Source organism: Scatophagus argus, chromosome 15 (assembly GCF_020382885.2).
Source record: "Scatophagus argus isolate fScaArg1 chromosome 15, fScaArg1.pri, whole genome shotgun sequence".
Classification (NCBI taxonomy): Eukaryota; Metazoa; Chordata; class Actinopteri; family Scatophagidae; genus Scatophagus; species Scatophagus argus.
Window position 1 is genome coordinate 19,516,904 of NC_058507.1, and position 19,441 is coordinate 19,536,344.

The window sequence follows — 19,441 nt, forward strand, 5'->3', positions numbered from 1 at the left end:
GCAGCCTTCGGTGTGAACACGGTCTGGCACGGAATGCAGACGTAGTTCAATCCAAGTCTTGTGTAGCGAGTCTAATACAGAGCTTGTTGGGACTGGTGACAATGCATCCCAATCAATCTGTGTGATTTCTTATTACACACTGTCGGTAGCTTAATATGCACCTCTTAACACTTTCCTCCACTGTGTCACCTCCAGAGCTGAAACACTTGCAGCCGAAACACAAATTCTTCAATTGTAGTGTTAATCTAATCTTAGAACAATTATTAGACTCATGTTGTAATGGAGCTCATTTATTGCTCATTTATTGCTCATTTGTCTGATTGCTTTAAGACCACTTAAAGCTGTGCACTGTGATGTCTCAGCTGAAGGTTGACAGTAGTCAGAGAAGGTGGCGTAATCTTCATCTTCCATTGCGCTGTAAGCAGGAATTCTAAATCTATGCTACTAATTCAGATCCAAACTGAATATGGAGGAAATGCACATGGATGACATAATGCTTAATGTGAGTGGACCACTTTTTTAATTCATGACTCCAGCCAGTAGATCTGTTTTTTTTTTTTTTTTTGTTTTTTTTTACATACAGAAGTAACGTTTAATATGATGAAAGGAGGAATCTTATGTAATTAGTCCGCAGTTTCTTACAATATCTGTTATCTACAGCTGCTTCATCATGTATGGGAAGCAATTCTATAAACATCTTCACCAGTCTGTTTTTTATTATTTGTTTCTGTCATCATTGTACCAACTGTAAAAACAAAACAAGACAAAAAAAGCAACATCTGCGTTTGGCTGCAGATTTGTGATGCTGTGTGCTGCTCTGCACCATCCAGACATCAACACGATTTCCCCGATGATTCTTGATTTGTTTAGCTATTGTCGTCACTGTGACTGGCACAGCTGTTTCAGAGACATGAGGCCAGTGATTTGACTGGCCGAGAGCATATTAACATATCACACCTTTTGATCTATACTCACCTTTCACCACCTAATATGAAACCCATACAGAAAGTATTGGTTTGTGTTAACAGTGTATTGCAGTAATTTTAATGTGGCAAAGTGAGTGGATAAAAGGCTTTCCACTAAAGTATTCTAGTAATAATAATATTAATGTTAGATAACTACATAACCTGCACCAACTCGTTACTGATGACAGTTCCTCAGACAGGACTGGCAAAAACAGGAACCCTACCAATCCCTAGTCTACAGATCAACTAATTGTACTCAACCATGAAAGTACGCAGAATGCACAGGACAAAACAAAACTGAAAAACTAACTAAAACTTTTAGTCAAATTTTAAGGAGACACATTGCAGCCAGATTTGTTTGTATTTTGCTGAAAACATGAAAATGGAAGTTGCTTACATGTTTTCTTCATCTGTTTCTCACAGTTCTACAAACAATTCATTGCACTCTTTAACCTCCTTTAAATCAGCAATTCCCAACCGGTGTGCCGCGGCTCAAAAAAGGTTGGGAAACTCTGCTTTAAATTAATATCATATAATGTGACACAGATTGAGACCCATCTAGGACAGTGTCAAATGCCTAGTATCTACAATATCACTGTTATTATTATAGTGCATAAAGTCCTTTAGTGTTAGTGGGTAAGAAATGGGCTTTATGACTTGTTCTTTGTTTTCATATAAAAATATCAAAGCGGATTCAAAGCTGTAAAACTTAATAAGGACCATTATTCATTCTTTTTGTCATGGCCTTAGAGATGATTTGATGTGCAGGTTCGGTCAGTGCAGTCTGTTTCAATCATGAAGTCTTCTCTACTCTGCATAAGTTTGCGGGCCAACATTGGTTAGCTCAGTTCGTCTAAGTTTGAACTTGCAATGTGAAAAATGTTTTTTCTATTGGCATTTCAGCCCTGATAGCTTCTGCTGTATCCATAAGCCTGCTGGCCTCTCCACCTCCCATTAAGCATAATGCAGGGTGGAAATGTCTCTCTTAACTCGCAGAGCACCTCTCAAATCCCTCAGAGACCAATAGCTGGAATGACAAATCGGAGGGCACGTCGGGATGGCATTTAAGGCCGCTAACGAGATAAAGCTCCCGAGCTTGGCACCTCTCACCCGCTTGCAACTCCTCCGCCCTGCTTACTGTCATCTGTGTGGCTAAAGAGCTTTAACGGAGAGGCCCCTGAAGTGGGGGCCATGAGCCAGCTTGGTTTTATCCCTCCCTTACCCCCTCTTCCCAGTCTCCCACCTCTCCTCCTCCCTGCCTCAATTCCTCCTACCACCGGCACATAATTAAAAGTGCTGGGCTGGGTGCCCAAGTGGCTGAAGGCTGTGAGTCACTCCCCAGGACTGAAAGAATGAGGGATAAATCACCTGGGGGAGGAGGGCTGGAACTTCTCTCTCCCCTCACACCTGGGTTCATTCGGGGGGACCCTATTACTAGGCCTTCCAATTACCCTGTCCCGCCGGCCTGAATTTATTTGTACTGCTCCCCCACCTCCATAAAATTATAACTTTGCGTAATAATTTTTTGCTCGATGCAGTCCAACCCAAGGTTAATAGCCGCCGAGCTGACTTTGAGGAGGCTGAAGGATGCTGCTGCACCGATGCTCTTCTCCTCCTCCTCTTCACGCCCCCTCTTTTCATCCTCTTGTTTAGCCTGTAAAAGTAGTACAGGGAAGGGGAGTGGAAGTGCCTAGCAGGAGTTATTGTCCAGTGCAACCCCATTAACGGTCCCCCAAGGTGCTGTAAGTGTCTCTCTTATGGGAGAAACCGCCATTAATTGTCTGATCAAACCTTGAGACCCTCACTGTTTTACTGCATTGTAGGCCCTGAACTGCATTCAGTGGAGGGCCCTCATAGAATAGATTTCCATCTAATGAAAAGAGCTCAGTAAGGAGGAGTTTCTATTAACTTGTTATGGATAAAAGTTTAGCTTGTTTGTTGAACTGGAGAGCTGTGAAGTTTAGACAGCTGTTGATTGTCTAAGTGTGGCCAGCTCCTCTGCATTACATGGGATCAAGGAAACTATATGCAGCATAAGCAGTTCTTGGTATGGATCTTAAGCATTCTCGGAGATCCTCATGAAGATTCTTGTTGCTTGTTGTTCAGTTAAGATATTTTTTGTAAAGATCTTTGTTCTGATTTCATACTTGAGTTTAAGGACTGACCTCAAAACAATGCTTTATTTAATACTTTGAGGAATAGAAAAAATAACATGGTAAGGCTTCTCACCAGTCAGCACAAGAGTTATAAAGTAAAAAAAAAAAAGGGAATTCTTCTTCCCAAATAATATTGGTACCATTAATTCAAGGTTTTAACATCAGTTAATCAAGGTGAGCGCGTGATGAGCTGCTTGAGTCAAAAAGAACACAATAAAAGAGGGAGCAAAACAAAATGTCTTTGTCATTGCTAATGAAAATTTATCTGAGGTGACTGAGACAGAAACGATAGTTGACAATGTGCATTCAACGACTTCCTTTCTCACTCTCTGACTGTCCTGGAAGTTATGGTGAAAAGTGAGCAAATGAAACACGATGGTGCCACAAATGGGAAAACTCGAGTAAGTCAGTCCACTCTGCCTTTGTTTGCCAAGAATGTTATAGCATGTCATTTCTTCTGAAAGTACAAACAGTTGTTTTTACATTTCCTTTTTTTATGTACAGTTTAAAGAATTGACATCCATGTTAATTAGTGAGCTTTAAGAGTCACTAAGCTAGTCGCCTCCTGACGTAACGCACAGACACGAGAGGAGGGCTGATCTTCTAGTCTCACTAAAAGGGGAAAAAAGGTTTAACTATTCCTTATTCAAACAAGCAAAAAAAGGTTTTCTAATATTGTCATCGCTCCACGTCACTGAATTAATTGATATTATGCACATTAAAACAAATTAGAAATTTGAGTTTAGCTATAGCTAAATTATTATCTGTTACCAAAGGTTTGAGCACAAAAAATGTACACTTTGAAAAAGTACACAATTAAAGCCTTTTGACAGAAAAGCTTTCTTCCATAATGTATCTCATGCCCAGCCCCCTTTTAGCAGGACCATTTGTCTAAAGAAAAAAAAAGAAAACTGTTGGAATGAGCTTTTATTGATTTCCTTTTTTGTTGTACCTTTTCCTCTGAATCCCCCCAACATGTCATATCCAGAACTCCCATGAATCCAGCGCGAGTTGAAAAAGTGTCTTAATCGTCGCTTTAAAGGCCAAATCAAGATGAAAAGTCTTCAGCTGTTTGAAGTTGACAGAGAAAAAGGAACCAAAGAGATGCCTGCCTTGAAATTACGTTTACTGTCATATTAAAAAGAGAAACCTTCTCCTTTTTTGGAGAAATCAGAAGAATGAGTGCAGCTTTGAACTTTGTGTGGCGTGTGTGGAGGGAGCTATAAGGGCAGAAATGTGTGTCAGTAGAAACTGAAACTAAATCATTTATATTTGAATTTGAAAGACATACTTTGTTTTGTTTCACTTGGATGATTACGTTGAAAAATTGAATCTGAATAGCATAACTTGGAGTTGAATTTAATGCCTTGAAGCTGATTTATAATAAACTTGAAAATGGATGTGACATTATGAAATTTAATTAATTTGCGGTATTTGATCCTCACTAAAAAAAAAAAAAAATCCATTCTCTGAATTACCACATTAATTTCTCAAAATTCAAGTTCAGTTGTTGCTGCAATTTCATATCAGTGTACTGAGACACACGCACGGTCCTTGAGGAAGAGCCATCGAATGCCGATTCACACAACTCCTTTTCAAGTGCTGTAATGACCATTTTCTTGCTGTGATATCAACAATCAATGGGAGATAGATATTTCATTTCAGTTTCATGTCTTGCAGTAATACATACTGAACACACAAGGGCTCTTTTTATTGAAAACATTATGCTGACGTATTGGGAAGCTAGCCAATGTTTGAAAAAACAAAAAAAAAGACTTTTGTGTTTTTGTGGAGATGATTATTCCACCCTCGGCAGGAGCAGAAGCTGCTGCCGACGGTGGGCCTGATGAGCCTGCTGTGTGTACTGAAGGAACTGCACCAGCTATCAGTCTCACATGGTCCTGACTTCATCATCCCATCCTGAACTCCATCCTATCAACTAGAACATAATCCTCCTGTCCAAAATGAATGCGTTACAGTCTTTTCTCTGCATCTGTACAAAATGCACCAAGGCAACAAAGATGGTCCTTTTCCTGTCAGGAAGATGATGGATGTTCTGACAGCGAAACAGAAATTACAGCTGCTTAGATTTTACACCACCTACTACAAGTCTACCATTGTGTAGAAGCAGACTGAGGTGCTGATAGATCGCTCAGCTGCTCTTCGTCAGCAACCAGGTGTCTCAGTAAACTCAAACCGGTTCAGTTTCTTAACAACTATTCAAGTTGAACAATTCAAATTCAAATATAAATGATTCAAATTTGGTTTCTGTGGAGGTGGATGCAGTGTTTTGACTCCAGCCTCATCCTTAACGTATCTTTCCTCTCTATTTCTCCCTTTCTTCCAGATCCACATCATTGACTTTGATGATGAGAATAACATCATTAATAAGAATGTCCTTCTGCACCAAGCTGGGGAGATATGGCACATTGGCGCCAGTCCTGCAGATAAGGCTGTGCTTACCACCTGCTTTAACAAAAGTGAGTCCTACTGTTTCCTTCTGTCTCTCATTGCCTATTTTTCTTTTTTTGGGGGGGAGGGAGGTTAGTTTTCTGTCTTTGTCGCTCTTTTTTTTGCATATACTTTTAATTTTCCTTTGTTTTCTCTTGCTGTTTGAATATTCCATCTAATGACCTCATGCAGTTCAGTTATGAATCATCACATGTAATTGGCCTTTAGCGGGCGATCAATAACAACCAGGCTCTCTTCACAGATTCGACAGTGGCAACTGTGTTAGAAGCCATGTTCAGGCTCTGATAGGATCAATACTAATGTGTGGACATGATGACCCGCATGAAGGATAATAACTGCTGCTGCAAAGTGACTGTGAGGCAGGAGAAAATCTTTGAAGGTCGCATGGACATGGCAGATCTGATGTGCTGCACTGAGGTGCTGTAGTGCAAGGAAAGGCCGTAAAACCTGTTATAACCAAAAGTAACACCTTCACAATTTGAAATGCGTCATTCTTACTTTTATATTCTGGAACATGACCTTCACTTTGACGATTTGAGCCCTGTCTAAACCGTCTATAGAATATGGTCTAAAGTGCATGGTGAAAGTGCATCAAGTCCTTTTACCAGTTAAACAGCTCATAATGTGGGTAAAAAGTTAGACCCAGCAGGGTTGTTTTTAGTCATTAATTAATTATTCATAGGTGTATTTGGCCCATAACTTGAATAACTCCACTCAGAGTATCATCTCCCATTTCCTTTAAAAGCCAGGGGGCACACTGAAATTTAAACAGTGGCACTTGTCTTCACTGAGGGACAGGTATGTGGTCCTTGGCTGGTGGACCCTGCCTGTGCTGTCTCCCTGTCCTCTTATAAATCCATTTGACTGCATAGCATATGCGCCAGTCTATAACTTAGGAGGAGAAGGGCTATTATCCATCATAGTGGTTTGCGGATCACAGTCTGTGAATCGGGTGGGTCGGCTCATAAAAATGGTCATTCCTATTCCTGTTCCTATATAGCAGAAATTATAAGTGCGTATCCACATTAAGATAGACGCTTTTACACACAAGGCACAACAGCTTAACTCCATTGATCATCTAAATCTTCCGACACACAGACGGGATCGGTGAGGAACTAATATTTTAATTTTAATGATCTTTAATCATCTGTTCATAGAGCGAAATTGTTTGGAGTAAAGCAGCCGTCCTTCTGATACATCCTGAGCTCCATCAGAGCTGATTCAAAATATTTATTTCAGAAGCTAAAGTCTAATTATGTTTCCTCTGCATAGTTTCCTCTGTCCTGTCTCGTTTATTACAGCTTTTACGTGCTGCTTAAATGATACTTGCTGCAGTGACATTACTGTGCATATGGAAATGTTTCTTGAATGTTTACTCAAAACTATCTCTCTATGATTCAGATGGTGTTAGAGCCGCGCTGTACATCACTAGTATGTAACAAGCAGAGTGATGGACTGATTGAAATAGCAAAGTGCCAGCAGTATGCCTAACCACACCCAGTGGTACACAGAAGTATATGACATCAGCTTGCTCCCACTAAGCCCCACCTACATCAAACCAGTGAGAAAACACAGAAGAAAATGAAAATGCTTAGAATTTTCTTGTGTGTAAGACATCTTGTAGGACCAATTTGAATTTTAGATCTGTGAAGACATTTTTGCCTTGTTTTATTTATTTATTTATTTATTTATTTTTTGAATGATAAGTTTTCAGGGTCAAGATTAGAATCACGGTAAAGGTTATGGCTTAGCACTGCATTATGGTAATTAATGAAGGATCTTTCAAGTACAGATGGTGTGGGAATGTTTCTGGGGTTGCGTCACACAGGAGCAGACACGGGGAGGCTGATGCAGAGTGCGCTGTCGGCCTTTAGGGGTAGACACAACCCTCCACCTACCTTTTCCCTCTCTCTCTCTCTCTCTCTTTTCTTCCCCTCAGTCTCTGGCTCTCTGTCAGCTGAGTTCACAAGAGTACAGCCTCTCTGGACATGACTGAAGCACAAACAGCCCACCACATATTTCCACGCACAGCGCACACTGGCACACAGCATTATACCCATACGAACAAACACAGCCGTAATAAGCACACATATGCATGTTTGTTCATATAGCATTTTCATACCGCCTCCAACCTGCACTCCAGTATGTGAGCAAGAAAACGCCTTTGTTCAAGATGATTGCTTGCCCACTTACTCCAAGTGCAAGGTTGTCTAAAAACACTCAAGAGCCTGTGCACTCGCACCACGTTGCTTTTTAATTTGACAAATAGGCCTAACGCCAGTGTTTCATAGCCCAGTGCCTGCCCACACACTGTCAATATCTACGCCACAAAGAGATTAGACTCTCTCTCTCTCTCCCTCTCCGTGATTGGTTATGCCCTCCAGCCTCAGACTTTTAGTCCAATTACTGTATCAATTCTACATTTTACTCCACTGGTTCCAATTAGCAGCTCTGGCTCTGGCGTGGATGTGCCAAAAAAACTCATTTGTGATGTGAATTTGGAGGAAAGTGTATCTACGTCACTGCATTAGCGCCTGTCCAACATACACACACTCACACTCACACTCACACACACATGCACACACACATACACTCAGTCATTCACAGTTCACTTGAGTAACGTCTTTATGTGTGCACACGCATGTGTGCGTATGTATCGTCCCGCTCCAGCCAACGACAGCAGGGTGGTGTCCTGTGCAGCAGTATGGCGGATGCCCTCAGATTGGGAGACAGGAAGCCATGAGTCACCTGACGACTCCGCCCACAACCCTCAAACCCTGGAGTTGCTCTGTCACCTAGACGACAGCGCCCACGGTAACGCCGCCTGGTAGGTGTTGCTGAAGAACCTTTTCACTCACAGTATAAGTGATGCAAGTGCAATTATTTGCTTCTTCCGCACCAATGTGCAATTCTATGTTTGTCTCTTGTGTTTGTCCTTGCTACTGTCTGCTTGCTCGGGGGTTCGGGTTCTGGGTCTCTGTGGCGCGCCTGGAGGCGATCTTGATTGAATAGGGTGCTATATAAGCGAATTGAACTGAATTGAATTGAATTGATAGGATAGTGGTTTTCAACAGAACATGAAAAATACATGAATGATACAGCATTTCATTATAATTTCATTATTATAATTTCAGTCTTGTGAAATGTTAAAATCATATTGAGGTAGTGAATGACATGAACATTTAAAATTTTTACGAGTTGAGATTTTGTTTTATTTGTCTTTTTAGTAATGTTGTTCTCATTTTGTTAACTGCTTTCCTGTCTGTACAACATCCATTGCACGTCTGCCTGTCCTGGGTGAGGGATCCCTCCTCTGTTGCTCACCCTGAGGTTTCTCCCATTTTTTCCCGTTAAAGGTTTTTCTGGGAGTTTTTCCTTAGTCGATGTGAGGGTCGAAGGACAGAAGATGTTGTTATGATGTTATGTAAAGCCCTTTGAGACAAACTGCCTTTAAAAATGGGCTATACAAATAAAGTTGTCTTGTCAAGTTGTCTTGCATCTTTGTAGGATGGATATAGTGTTTTTGTGGACTCCAGGATGCATAACAAACTACATACAGAAGCCTGAGACACCTTTGAAAAGCCTTCGCATATTTGAGACAGTAATACCATTCTCATGATATGGCTTAGTTTTCACTGACATTTAATGCTTCTAAAACTTTGCCAGCATGTAGCACGTAGTTCAGTAAAAAGTTTTTAGCACTCAACAGTAAATCTGTATCATATCCATATAAGATCTTAAATGTTGTCATTTCCAGGTCTGACCAAGACTGAGTTAATGATTAAATTTTCAGATTTTTTGATTGTTAGTGGCTCCAACTCAGTTAATCATTCTAATTCTTTGCTCATCATATTCACATTCTAAAATATTTGGAAGGTTTGACAAAATAATGTCAACTCAAGATCTACTTGCCATCTTTTTCTTGAACTTTTCACTGCATGCCACGATGTTCATCTGCACATCATGCGAACCGGTCAAGGCAGATGGCCGCCCACCTTGAGCCGGGGTCTGCTCTGAGGTTTCTGAATTCTAAAAGACAGTTTTTCCTCACCACTTGTTGGGTTCTCTATATTACAATTTAATTTAAGAGTTTGGTCTAGACCTGCTCTAATTGGAAAGTGTCATGAGATAACTTTTGTTGTGAATTGGTGCTATATAAATAAACTGAATTGAATTGAATTGAAAAAAACGGTCATAGTGGCTTCATTTTGGAACTTCCTCTAAATAATGATCGTTCAATCAGTGATCATTGTATCTCAACATATTTTGCGTACTACATCTTAATATGAAGCACTGTCACAGCCTCTTTGTCACTGTGCTGTGAACGTGTCAGTTCATTTGTGTTCACGCTGTTTCATTTGGATAATTTCAGAGGCCTGAGTATGTGAAACCATAGAGTATTTCACAAGATGTTTGGAATGACAGAAATAATAGCAAAATTGCTTTTTCTTGTTTCCTACACCTGTGATCATCTTGCAACCTCTTAGATTCACCTTGTGAGTCTATGTGAGGATAAACCCAAGCGTGACAGTTCTTCTAGGGCAAAGCCTATAAGGACACTTTCACTGCTGTTATATAGACAGGAGTCTTTAGTATGCTTCCAAGATCCAGATGCATTTTTTAAATAAAGATGCTGTCCTTTGTCAAGACCATTTAGCTTATTATTAGCCAATTATGTTCTGCATTGCATTTCAGTGGACACTGAAGAGTACACAAGTAAATGGTTTTCACTCAGTGCTCTGGAGTAAGAGCTCAAAAACTCTTTTCATTTATTGATTTGAGAATTGATCTTGAATGGAATAGTGACAGCTGGAAAACAAATTGTGAGACTGCCAAAGATTACCAACTGTAGTATCTACCCAAGTCAGACACAAAGAGTAAATTTTCTACACTACACGGCCGGAACTTCACCGTGTATGTATGGGAATATATGTACTGTTTTAAGACATAAACAAACAACCTACAAGCAGTTTTAGGCAGAATTTGTCTATTATCAAATCAGAAATTCTAAAAGTAAATGGGAACCAAACTACAGTGTGCACTAAAGCCACACCAAGGGACATATAGACATGTTGTCCAAATGGAACTGAAATATCCCACTCTCTCTCCACATCATTAGTTTCCCACCAGCCGGAATAAAGCCGTCCTCACTCGTCTTTTCTCTTATCTCTCTTTCTGTCCTTGTATCTCTCCTCAATATTAGTGTTTTTATTTTTTTGAATTTTTTTTTTTGGCTCAGACTATTGACTGGCCCACATCTCAGATTGTAGTCTCGACTCGATCCTTTTGTCTTATAGTCGAAGCTCCTGTGCACGCTGCCGCGCCATAACTCAGCGCCTGTGAGAACGAAAATCAATGGTCATTCCCCTTCTTAGTCCACTGTTCATCGGCTGGCACATGATTGCTATCATTTTTAGAGGCGCCAATCAGTTAGCGTGATGCATACTGTAGCAGGTGTCTGTGAGGGAGAGATAAAGATGGAGAGGGTGCTGAGGAAGATGGAGAGAAAAAGCTCGAGAGAAGCTCACAAAGAAGAGTGCAAGAGAGGAGAGGAGAGACATTGCAATTGTGCATCTTGTTGTGTGTTTTGTGCTTGTGCGTGTTGAAGGGTGGGGGGGGGGGATTGTATGTGCTGTGCTGTATTGTGGGTAAATATGTGTGTGTGTGTGTGTGTGTGTGTGTCAGAGGGCAGGTCAAGCAAGGCTGCTGTGTAAAGATTGATGGCTCTGGGCTTCACCATCTTAACACCCTTAGAGCTGTAACCCTCACAAGGGCACCATACTGTGTGTGTGTTTGTGTGTTCATGCGTGTGCTTGTGTAGTGGGAGTGTGCATTTGGTGCTGTGAAGCCTGTAGCCTATGCTGTGCACTATTGGCTCGCCTAGATGGATGGCTTTGGTCTGTTGCCCACCTCCTCCGTCTCTCTTTGACACACACACACACACGCACACACAGACACACACAAACACACTTATCCCCATTCACTCTGATAATACTGGCTGCTTGCTTCAGTCTGTGTCTGTGAATGTTTGTGTGTGGTAAGCAGACAAAGAGTAAAGAGATTGGAGTTTGTATTCTTATGAGCCGTTTGTCTGTTTGATGTGTGTGTGTGTGTGTGTGTGTGTGTGTGTGTTTGTTCACCTGCCCGTGTGTGTTTGTGTCCACTGTAGCGTGTCTGCCCATGTGTAGCCTGCATCCTTTATGTGTGTGTTATCGGGTAGCTGGTGTCCCTCCACTCCCACTAACAATAACACTTTCTCCTTCCTCCAAATCCCCTCATTGTTTGGGTGGGCAAACATTTGAGCCTCTGCCCTGTTGTGAAGCGTGCTCTGAATGGAAATATCGGCAAAATACAGACCCCAAACCCCTCAAAACCATTTTTGTTCGAGCTTATGTGTGCACCGTGGCTGTACGTGTTTTTTTTTTTTTTCCCCTTCTTCTTATTTTTCTTCTCCCACTTGGTTTCGATTAGGTTGAGCGAATCGATTCCCATGGAGTCATCTGAGCCAATCAGAGCCCTAGGCGGGAATGCTAAAGCGCAAAAGGCAACAAGGTTGATTTTCTAAAGTGGGGTGTGACAGGAGGGGGTAAAGAGGTGTTTGTGGGTGTGATTGTGTGTTGGTGGCACACATGCATGAATGCAATCATGTCTTTTTTTGCGTGTTCATTTTGAGTAAAAGCTTTGGCTTTGAGCCTTTCATTCTGTATAGATGTCAAGCCTCTATTATCCCGTAGTGCGATTAGCATCTACACTCGTTTTGTCTGCATATGTGCCTGGGCATGCAAAAATGTGTTGTGTTCTGAGTGTGTAGGCCCATTTCTTGGTGATCACTAAGCGTGATTTTCACTGTGAGAGTCCCCTAGTCCCAATCAATTGGACCCCAGCAGTGGGCTCTCGCGCAGACTCTCAGCTGTGTGTGTGTGTGTGTGTGTGTGTGTGTGTGTGTGTGTGTGTGTACTGTGGGGGCTATCAGTCGATTATTGGCCCTTTTGCAATCCAGCCCTTTCAGTGTCATCTTGGATGTAATACTGTGATGCTGGTGTTGCATTGAAGTTTGTGGGTCCAGTAGGTGCTGGTTATAAAATAAAAGAAGTTGCAGCTGCATCAAAGGATAATTCCTGGTTATTACAGCTTAAGAATTACTTTAATTGTAATTTCTTTATAGTTTTGCCCATCATTTCTATCTGTAATAATATGATTTAAGTTGAGGTTTGAAAGCATGTTATTGACTTAGGAGTCAGTATTGAATCTGTTAACTAATCTGATTAGGTTTGGCTTTTAAGTAACTTAAGTCATAACTAATTAAAACAAATATATACTGTGGCTGTCAAATGAAAGCCATGTGCCTGCAAAGTTTTTGAATTTTTCGGATTTACTGATGAGTTAATTTGTGGCTTATGTGGTTAGAAATCAGTTGAAAACCGATTGGATTGTTTGAAAAATGCATACTAACAAAGCTGAAAATGAAATTAGTAACAGAAGACACTGCATGTCTGTGATGCATGGAAATAACAGCTGTAGTCTTCTTACTTCGTACACAGTACTTTGTGACCTACTTGCTCTAAATACTAAAGGTCCCTACTGAAAATTAATCAGCTTAAAATATTGATATGTGTGGGAGATTCTCCTGAAAATGATGTGATGCAATCAGCTGGATCATTTTTCTAGTCTTACCGCTTTTATTGGTCTTGTTAAATTAACAAAAAAAGAGGTTAATTAATGTTTATTAGTCATGGTGAATGATATAATCTGCCACCACCGAGGTTTTGCGTTATAACATTTGTTATATAAATGTTATCAGAAAATCAGCTATGTGTGGCTCTTAAGTTTTCTATATTGCTCTTTTCTAACTCACAAAATGCAGCGCACACATGCACTGCACTTGGTGTCCGTGTATCTCTGTCCCTGTATGCTAAAATCTTCTCCAGAAGGAGGAAAGACACACATGCACACGTTTGTGTTTTCTGCTGTGTTTGTGTATGAGGGGCTGGGATTAAACTCATATGGATGCAAAGCACAGCAAAGCAGGGGAACAATCTGATGAGCAAGAGACAAAGAGAGAGGGAGAAGTGCATCTCTGTTCCAGACTTAGATATATGAGGCTATAAAACCTCCATAGCTCTCCCCAACCATATTTACATACCAGTCCAGTAGCCAGTGTGCCAGTTTGTTGCAGAACTCAAGGTCAAATGCACCTAACTTATATTCTTTAATAAGACAGGAAGGCAATACGAGACACCTTACACCTTACAGTCTCTGACTCTCCCTCTTCCTCCCTCTATTGCATGAATTAATTGATAATATAGGGAAGCATATAGCGTGTAAATCCCAAAGTGGTGAGTTTATTTTATTGGTCCTATAGTGTGTTGATTTATATGTTTGGGAGTGTGCGTGCAGCGAGTGGCCCCATCAGGATGTGCGTGTATGCCATATTGATCACGCTGTGAGACATAAATCTGATCACCCTGTCACATTATGGGGCCTGCGTCCCATTTGGGGACAAAAGCTAAGCCATTAAAATTTGGGGTGAATCATTATTTTTTCTAAAGGTAAGAATACAGTTTTGCGGTTGTGCATATCTTGGTTAAGATTAATGCTGTAGCCTGTTAACCTTAATTCAGTGATGTAGTAAACCCAGTTCTTCGGGTAATATGCTGTCTTCAAGTAGGTGTCTGAGCTGTACTTAGCCAAATGGTTTCATTCTTTTAGGATAAAGATATATCAGAATATATATAAGAATAAGAAGTGGACTGCATCTTTGAGCCCGTTTACACCCTACATCAACATGTGTCTTGGGTAATATGATCACAAATGGATGACTCCAAGTCGTTCAGTTCACTCCTGACATTAGGATAATGTCTCCACATGCGTCTCAAGTGATCATGTGTGATTGCACAAATGGACACACATATTTTTATTAATAACATTTGTGTAATTTACAAGAATGTCTAAATAAACAGGAATATATTATGGACAGCGTTCCACAGAAATCATATCACAATCATCATATTCCATACAGAAGTTATGAAAAGGTTTTCTGTGGCACACAAAGCTCACAAAGTTTAAATTTCTGCTCATTTAACAATTGTGACTGTTTTGTTGTGGCTTTTTCCTGTTCTTTTGCAAACGACAGCAGATGAGTAGTGAGCCCATCAGTGTGGTCCAAAACACATTTTTGGAAACACTGTCAGAAGAGTGTGATCATATAAGGTTGAATCTAAGATTCAAATATACATGGTCCTATTAGAAAAAGTAGAGCAGAGAAAGGGGAGGGTAAGGTTGAACATTATTCAAAAAATTATTGCATATATTAAAGAAGCTATTTGACTATTTATTTTATTTATGACATCTTGGAAACAACAGTTATCTGGCGTTGATAATATTAGTAATGGATGCTTGTTTTTGAACAATATTTGACTGTGAGTACATGACAGGCTAATAACTGACAGTCATTGACACTGCACCCCTTAACAGTGACGGAATATTTTTTGCTCACCGTAAACATGTTTAATCGATCAATTAATTGCATTTTGTACTGATCATATCATTGTATTTTCAGACAGGTAACACAAGCTAGAAGTACTGGAGTAAATGACCCACAGCTGGCAGCTGTTGTTCTAATCTTTAAAGAGCTGAATCTGAACCTCCACCTTTACTTGTATTGTCAGTTTGTCCTGTCAGATCTGTCAACTCTCTTTCAACTATTACATGTATGGTACGCTTGAAAGAGAAGGTTTGAAAAAAACAAATGTTAGTTATTAAGTTATTTTAAGTAGCGCAATACTAATGTCCGTCATGTCTAATTATGTGTAGGCTAAATAGGTTGCAAATAAACAAGCTGGAGCATATTTTATTGAAAATAATTGCAAATTAAAATTGCGAGATAAATTGTCATTACATATTTTCCAACATCATATACTGTATAAAGATGAGAATGTAAGTTAGTGCAGTGTTTTCTTTAGTGTTCTTTGTGTGTGTGTGTGTTTGTTTGTTTGCGTCTGTGCATTCCAAGCCCACGACATGCTTCTCTTCAGGAGGGCAGTAAAAGCTGTCCCTCAGCAGCCTTGAATTTACAGCCCTTATAAACACTCCACCCACCCTCCCCCTTCTCTGCTCCACCTTTTCTAATAGGACTATGTATATTTGAATCTTGGATCGCATCCAGAAGCAAACTTTAACTTTGTCTCCCCCCTTCCTCTGTCATTTCTTTTATCTCCCGCGAACACTCTCTCCTTCTATAGCACAAACACACTCTCAAACACTGGCATTGCTGCTGCCCCTTCGAGTTGACAAATGGGTCTAAGGAAATGGAGCGATCTAATTGATGAACTCTCAAAATAAATTGCATCTTTTTGTAAACCTCCAATGACAGCAGCTTTAAAACTGTGATGGGTTCAGACATCCAAACCTTCAGCCAGACCACGTCTGTACCTCTGTGACATTTTACATCCTTTAACCCAGATTAGACACAGAATTTTTTCCAGAGCTGAAAAGTCACGCTAAATCAAAACCTTAACAAGCATATAGCAGCTTTTCCAGGCCAAGGTTATGTTTAGCTTATTGCCGGGTCTCTGACTGCACTGAGATATTGCTTTTAAAGTTGACAGGAGTCAGAGTTAAAAGCACTGCTTTTTCACTTGGGTTGTTTCCCCTTTCTTATCCCATGTAGTTGTGTCTCTGCCTACATTTAGCTGCTAAACCTAACCAAACTAAGAAGAACAAACAACAAAAGCATACATGTGATCCAATCAACACCCAGGGAATTATAAAGCACTTGGTGCCCCAGCGTGTCAGGTCTGGTTAGGTCCCTATGGCTTGTGCACAGAAGACATATTTTAAGTAAAGCTCAGTAGAAAATCACAACTCCAAGAGGCATGCAGTGAGGAATCACTGTTCTGCAGAAAGTGGTATTTAGGGAGGAATCAAAGCCTCATATGCAGTGAAAGCTACCTCTTCTGTAACACCAGTGAGGCAACCCTGTTATCCCACTGCTGTGTTTGAACGCCAGATTGACAGAATTGGGCTGCTGGATTTGCCAATAAGTACTAACTGTGCAGAACTCAGCTGTATACTATTGTTACTTTCTTGTACAATTAATGATTAGCTGCTGCAGCATAACTTGTCCTGGTTACACAGTGTTATGAAGGATTTTTTTTTTTAATGCAGACATCGAGTACTGTAACATGGCACACGCTGTTGTTATCTTTGCAGTATTTTGATTCAGTCCCACATACACTGCCCTGCCGCACTAAACAATCACAAGAGCACCAAATACATAATGGTCTGCAGCTGAAAGTAGTCCCAAACTATTTCATCCAATTTTAGTAACATTAGCTAAAAACCACAGTGTCCAGCTCTTTTAGGTAACTACTGAGCCTTTTTTAATATGGAGCTTATTTATGATTTGTATGGTAGGAGGCCAGCATTAACCTTTAACGTGTTTAATGTGCAACATTTTATAATACTTTCCTTGTTGACACTATACAGGATACATGCATTGATACATCTGCATGCATTCCAAGACACGATGCAACTGGATGCAAGCAAGAAGCTCATTTCCCTAATGTCTGCAGCACATGGGAACGAGCCTGTATACATGTTTGACCAACATCTGTATTCTAACTGACTGTGACTTTGTGTTTCTGTGGATTTACAGTGTGCTTTGGGAACCCATGGGGGATGGCAAGCGTGTGATTTCATTGGCTGATAACCACGCACTACTCTGGGACTTGCAGGAGAGCTCCACACAGGCCACAGTAAGACATACACACGCACACACACACTGTAAACCATATATCCATATCACACAATAGCTAACTCATTATTTGATAACAACCATATCGCCTCGGTGCTATCAGATGCACACATCCTCTCTCTGTGACAACAGCAGTGTCCACTGTTGAATCTGTCTCACACACTTCTGCTCACACACACACACACAGAGTATCTGGGCAAGTTTCTAAGCTGTGGGTACTTTAATATTATTCTGGTCAAGTCTCCCAATGATAGTAATAGTCTTGTTTAATCAGTAAGGGAAAAGCCATTTGCTGTATCTTTTTTCACAGTTCACTAGCACTGCCAGTGTCACATTATGTTTCACATGAAAGCTGTAGAAATTGCACTATATGGCCAGATGTATATGAGCACTGGAACAATATACCCATATTTGACAGCTCAGCATCTTTCACATTTTAAAGCCATTCTGCTATTAGTGCATTTCTTTCACAGGACTAAATTTAGTTTCTGTGCATTTGTTCCTGGTGCCAAAAAATGTCCTTGCTTCGGGGTTGGTACTTTCTAAATGTTCAGAAATTATCCAAGTGGAGGGATGAATGTCACTAATTGGTCAAACACAGACAAGCATTTAAAAATAGGTATCAACATGAAGTTGAGGGACAAACATTTCTTGTTGTGAATTAATGTTTACAGCAAAGTTGTGCTGTTGGCTTCAAAACCAAGATCTGAAAGTCTGATCAAAGAAGAGAGACAGGGTGAGCAAGTTAAGGAGAGAAATTCATTTTTGTTGGCTAGTTTCATCTTTGTTTCTTTCTAAATCATGTTGTCAGCTTTGTTTCAAACACATTTTTATTTTTTTTTGGAAATGGGACCAATAACTGAATATTTTTTGAAACATGATGTACTGTGGGTTATAGGAGCCCATGTTCTATTGTCTTAGCAGAGGCTAGCCAAGGCTACGCATGTATGCTTCCTCCCAGTTTTCTGTCAGATCGTTAGCAGCCAAAAGGTTGTACAGGTGCTACCTGTCAGGTAGGCTACTCTTGTTGGGGCAAATTGTTGGGCAGGTAGCGGACTGTGAAAGCGAGTCAAGTTCTCCCTTGCCAAACTGAGAAAACCATTTCTATATAAAGGGAAACGGGAAAGAGATAAGCACAAACTGTTGTCACAAAGTTACTAGCTAGCCAAACTCATTTGCATCCAACTCATTTGCATTCTTACTCAGTTCTCAGTGTCTCACTCCCATCATACAGAAATACACAATAATGGCTTCTAAAAGACAAAAACTGAATGAGACCATGTAACCAACGTGTATAAGTACTTTTGGTCAGTTCACTTGTAGTTGTGTCCTTCCTAATGCAAGGTGAAGAGGCTCTTCACCGTAAATTCCCTGTCTCCAACCTGCCGGCTTTGCAATTAAAATGCCCATTATGTATTTAAAGACTCAAGATAATGGTGTGTGTCAGGTGTGCATGTGTGTGAGGAAGAGGTAATAGAGTAATGGTGTGTAGGTTTGTGTGTGTGTGCACGCCTGCGTTCCATTTGAAACCATGAGTGAAGAATATAGATGGGTCATTTGTAATTCATGCTCATGCTCGTTGAGGGATTCACATAAAGGGCAGCCAGGTCACACACCTAATAGATGCAAGAGTGTGTGTGTGTGTGTTTGCATGTGTGTGTTCATTTGATCTCAGTAAGCTGACACTTTGAAAATCTCTAGTCGCAGTTTGGATAAATGCATGCACACACTCACCTCTGTTTCTGTCAATGTGTGCCTGCTGGGGATGTTTGCAATTGGTGATTTATTATTCATTCAGAGTCACATCAAGACTCAAGGTTCAAATCACACTGATGAGTTTAATTTGGGGCCATTTAGATCATCATCCCTGTTTAACGGAAAATGCAGTGATTTCAGTTGTTCACCAGATGGAGCTGTTCGTTGTATATTTTACCGCCAGGCAGCTGGAAAAATACGCGGTGTACATATTGAATTATGGAGAGGTTCATCATGTTCCAGGATAATTGAAAAGTCTGCCATCTTCATTTCTGCTCCTTCAGAACATGGCCTTAAACCAACATTTGTTCCTACTACTCCTTGTGTATATGTATACT

The 19,441-nt window shown here is 40.5% G+C and overlaps 1 protein-coding gene across 1 annotated transcript in view; it reads left to right on the forward strand.

Annotated features, from left to right (window-relative positions):
* Positions 1-19,441, forward strand: part of eipr1 (EARP complex and GARP complex interacting protein 1) — a 50,076-nt gene that overhangs the window by 3,529 nt on the left and 27,106 nt on the right. The window contains exons 3-5 of the mRNA XM_046413968.1: positions 5,469-5,601; positions 8,264-8,420; positions 17,250-17,349. Of these exons, the coding sequence (XP_046269924.1) occupies positions 5,469-5,601; positions 8,264-8,420; positions 17,250-17,349 (390 nt within the window). The remainder of the gene's footprint in view (positions 1-5,468; positions 5,602-8,263; positions 8,421-17,249; positions 17,350-19,441) is intronic.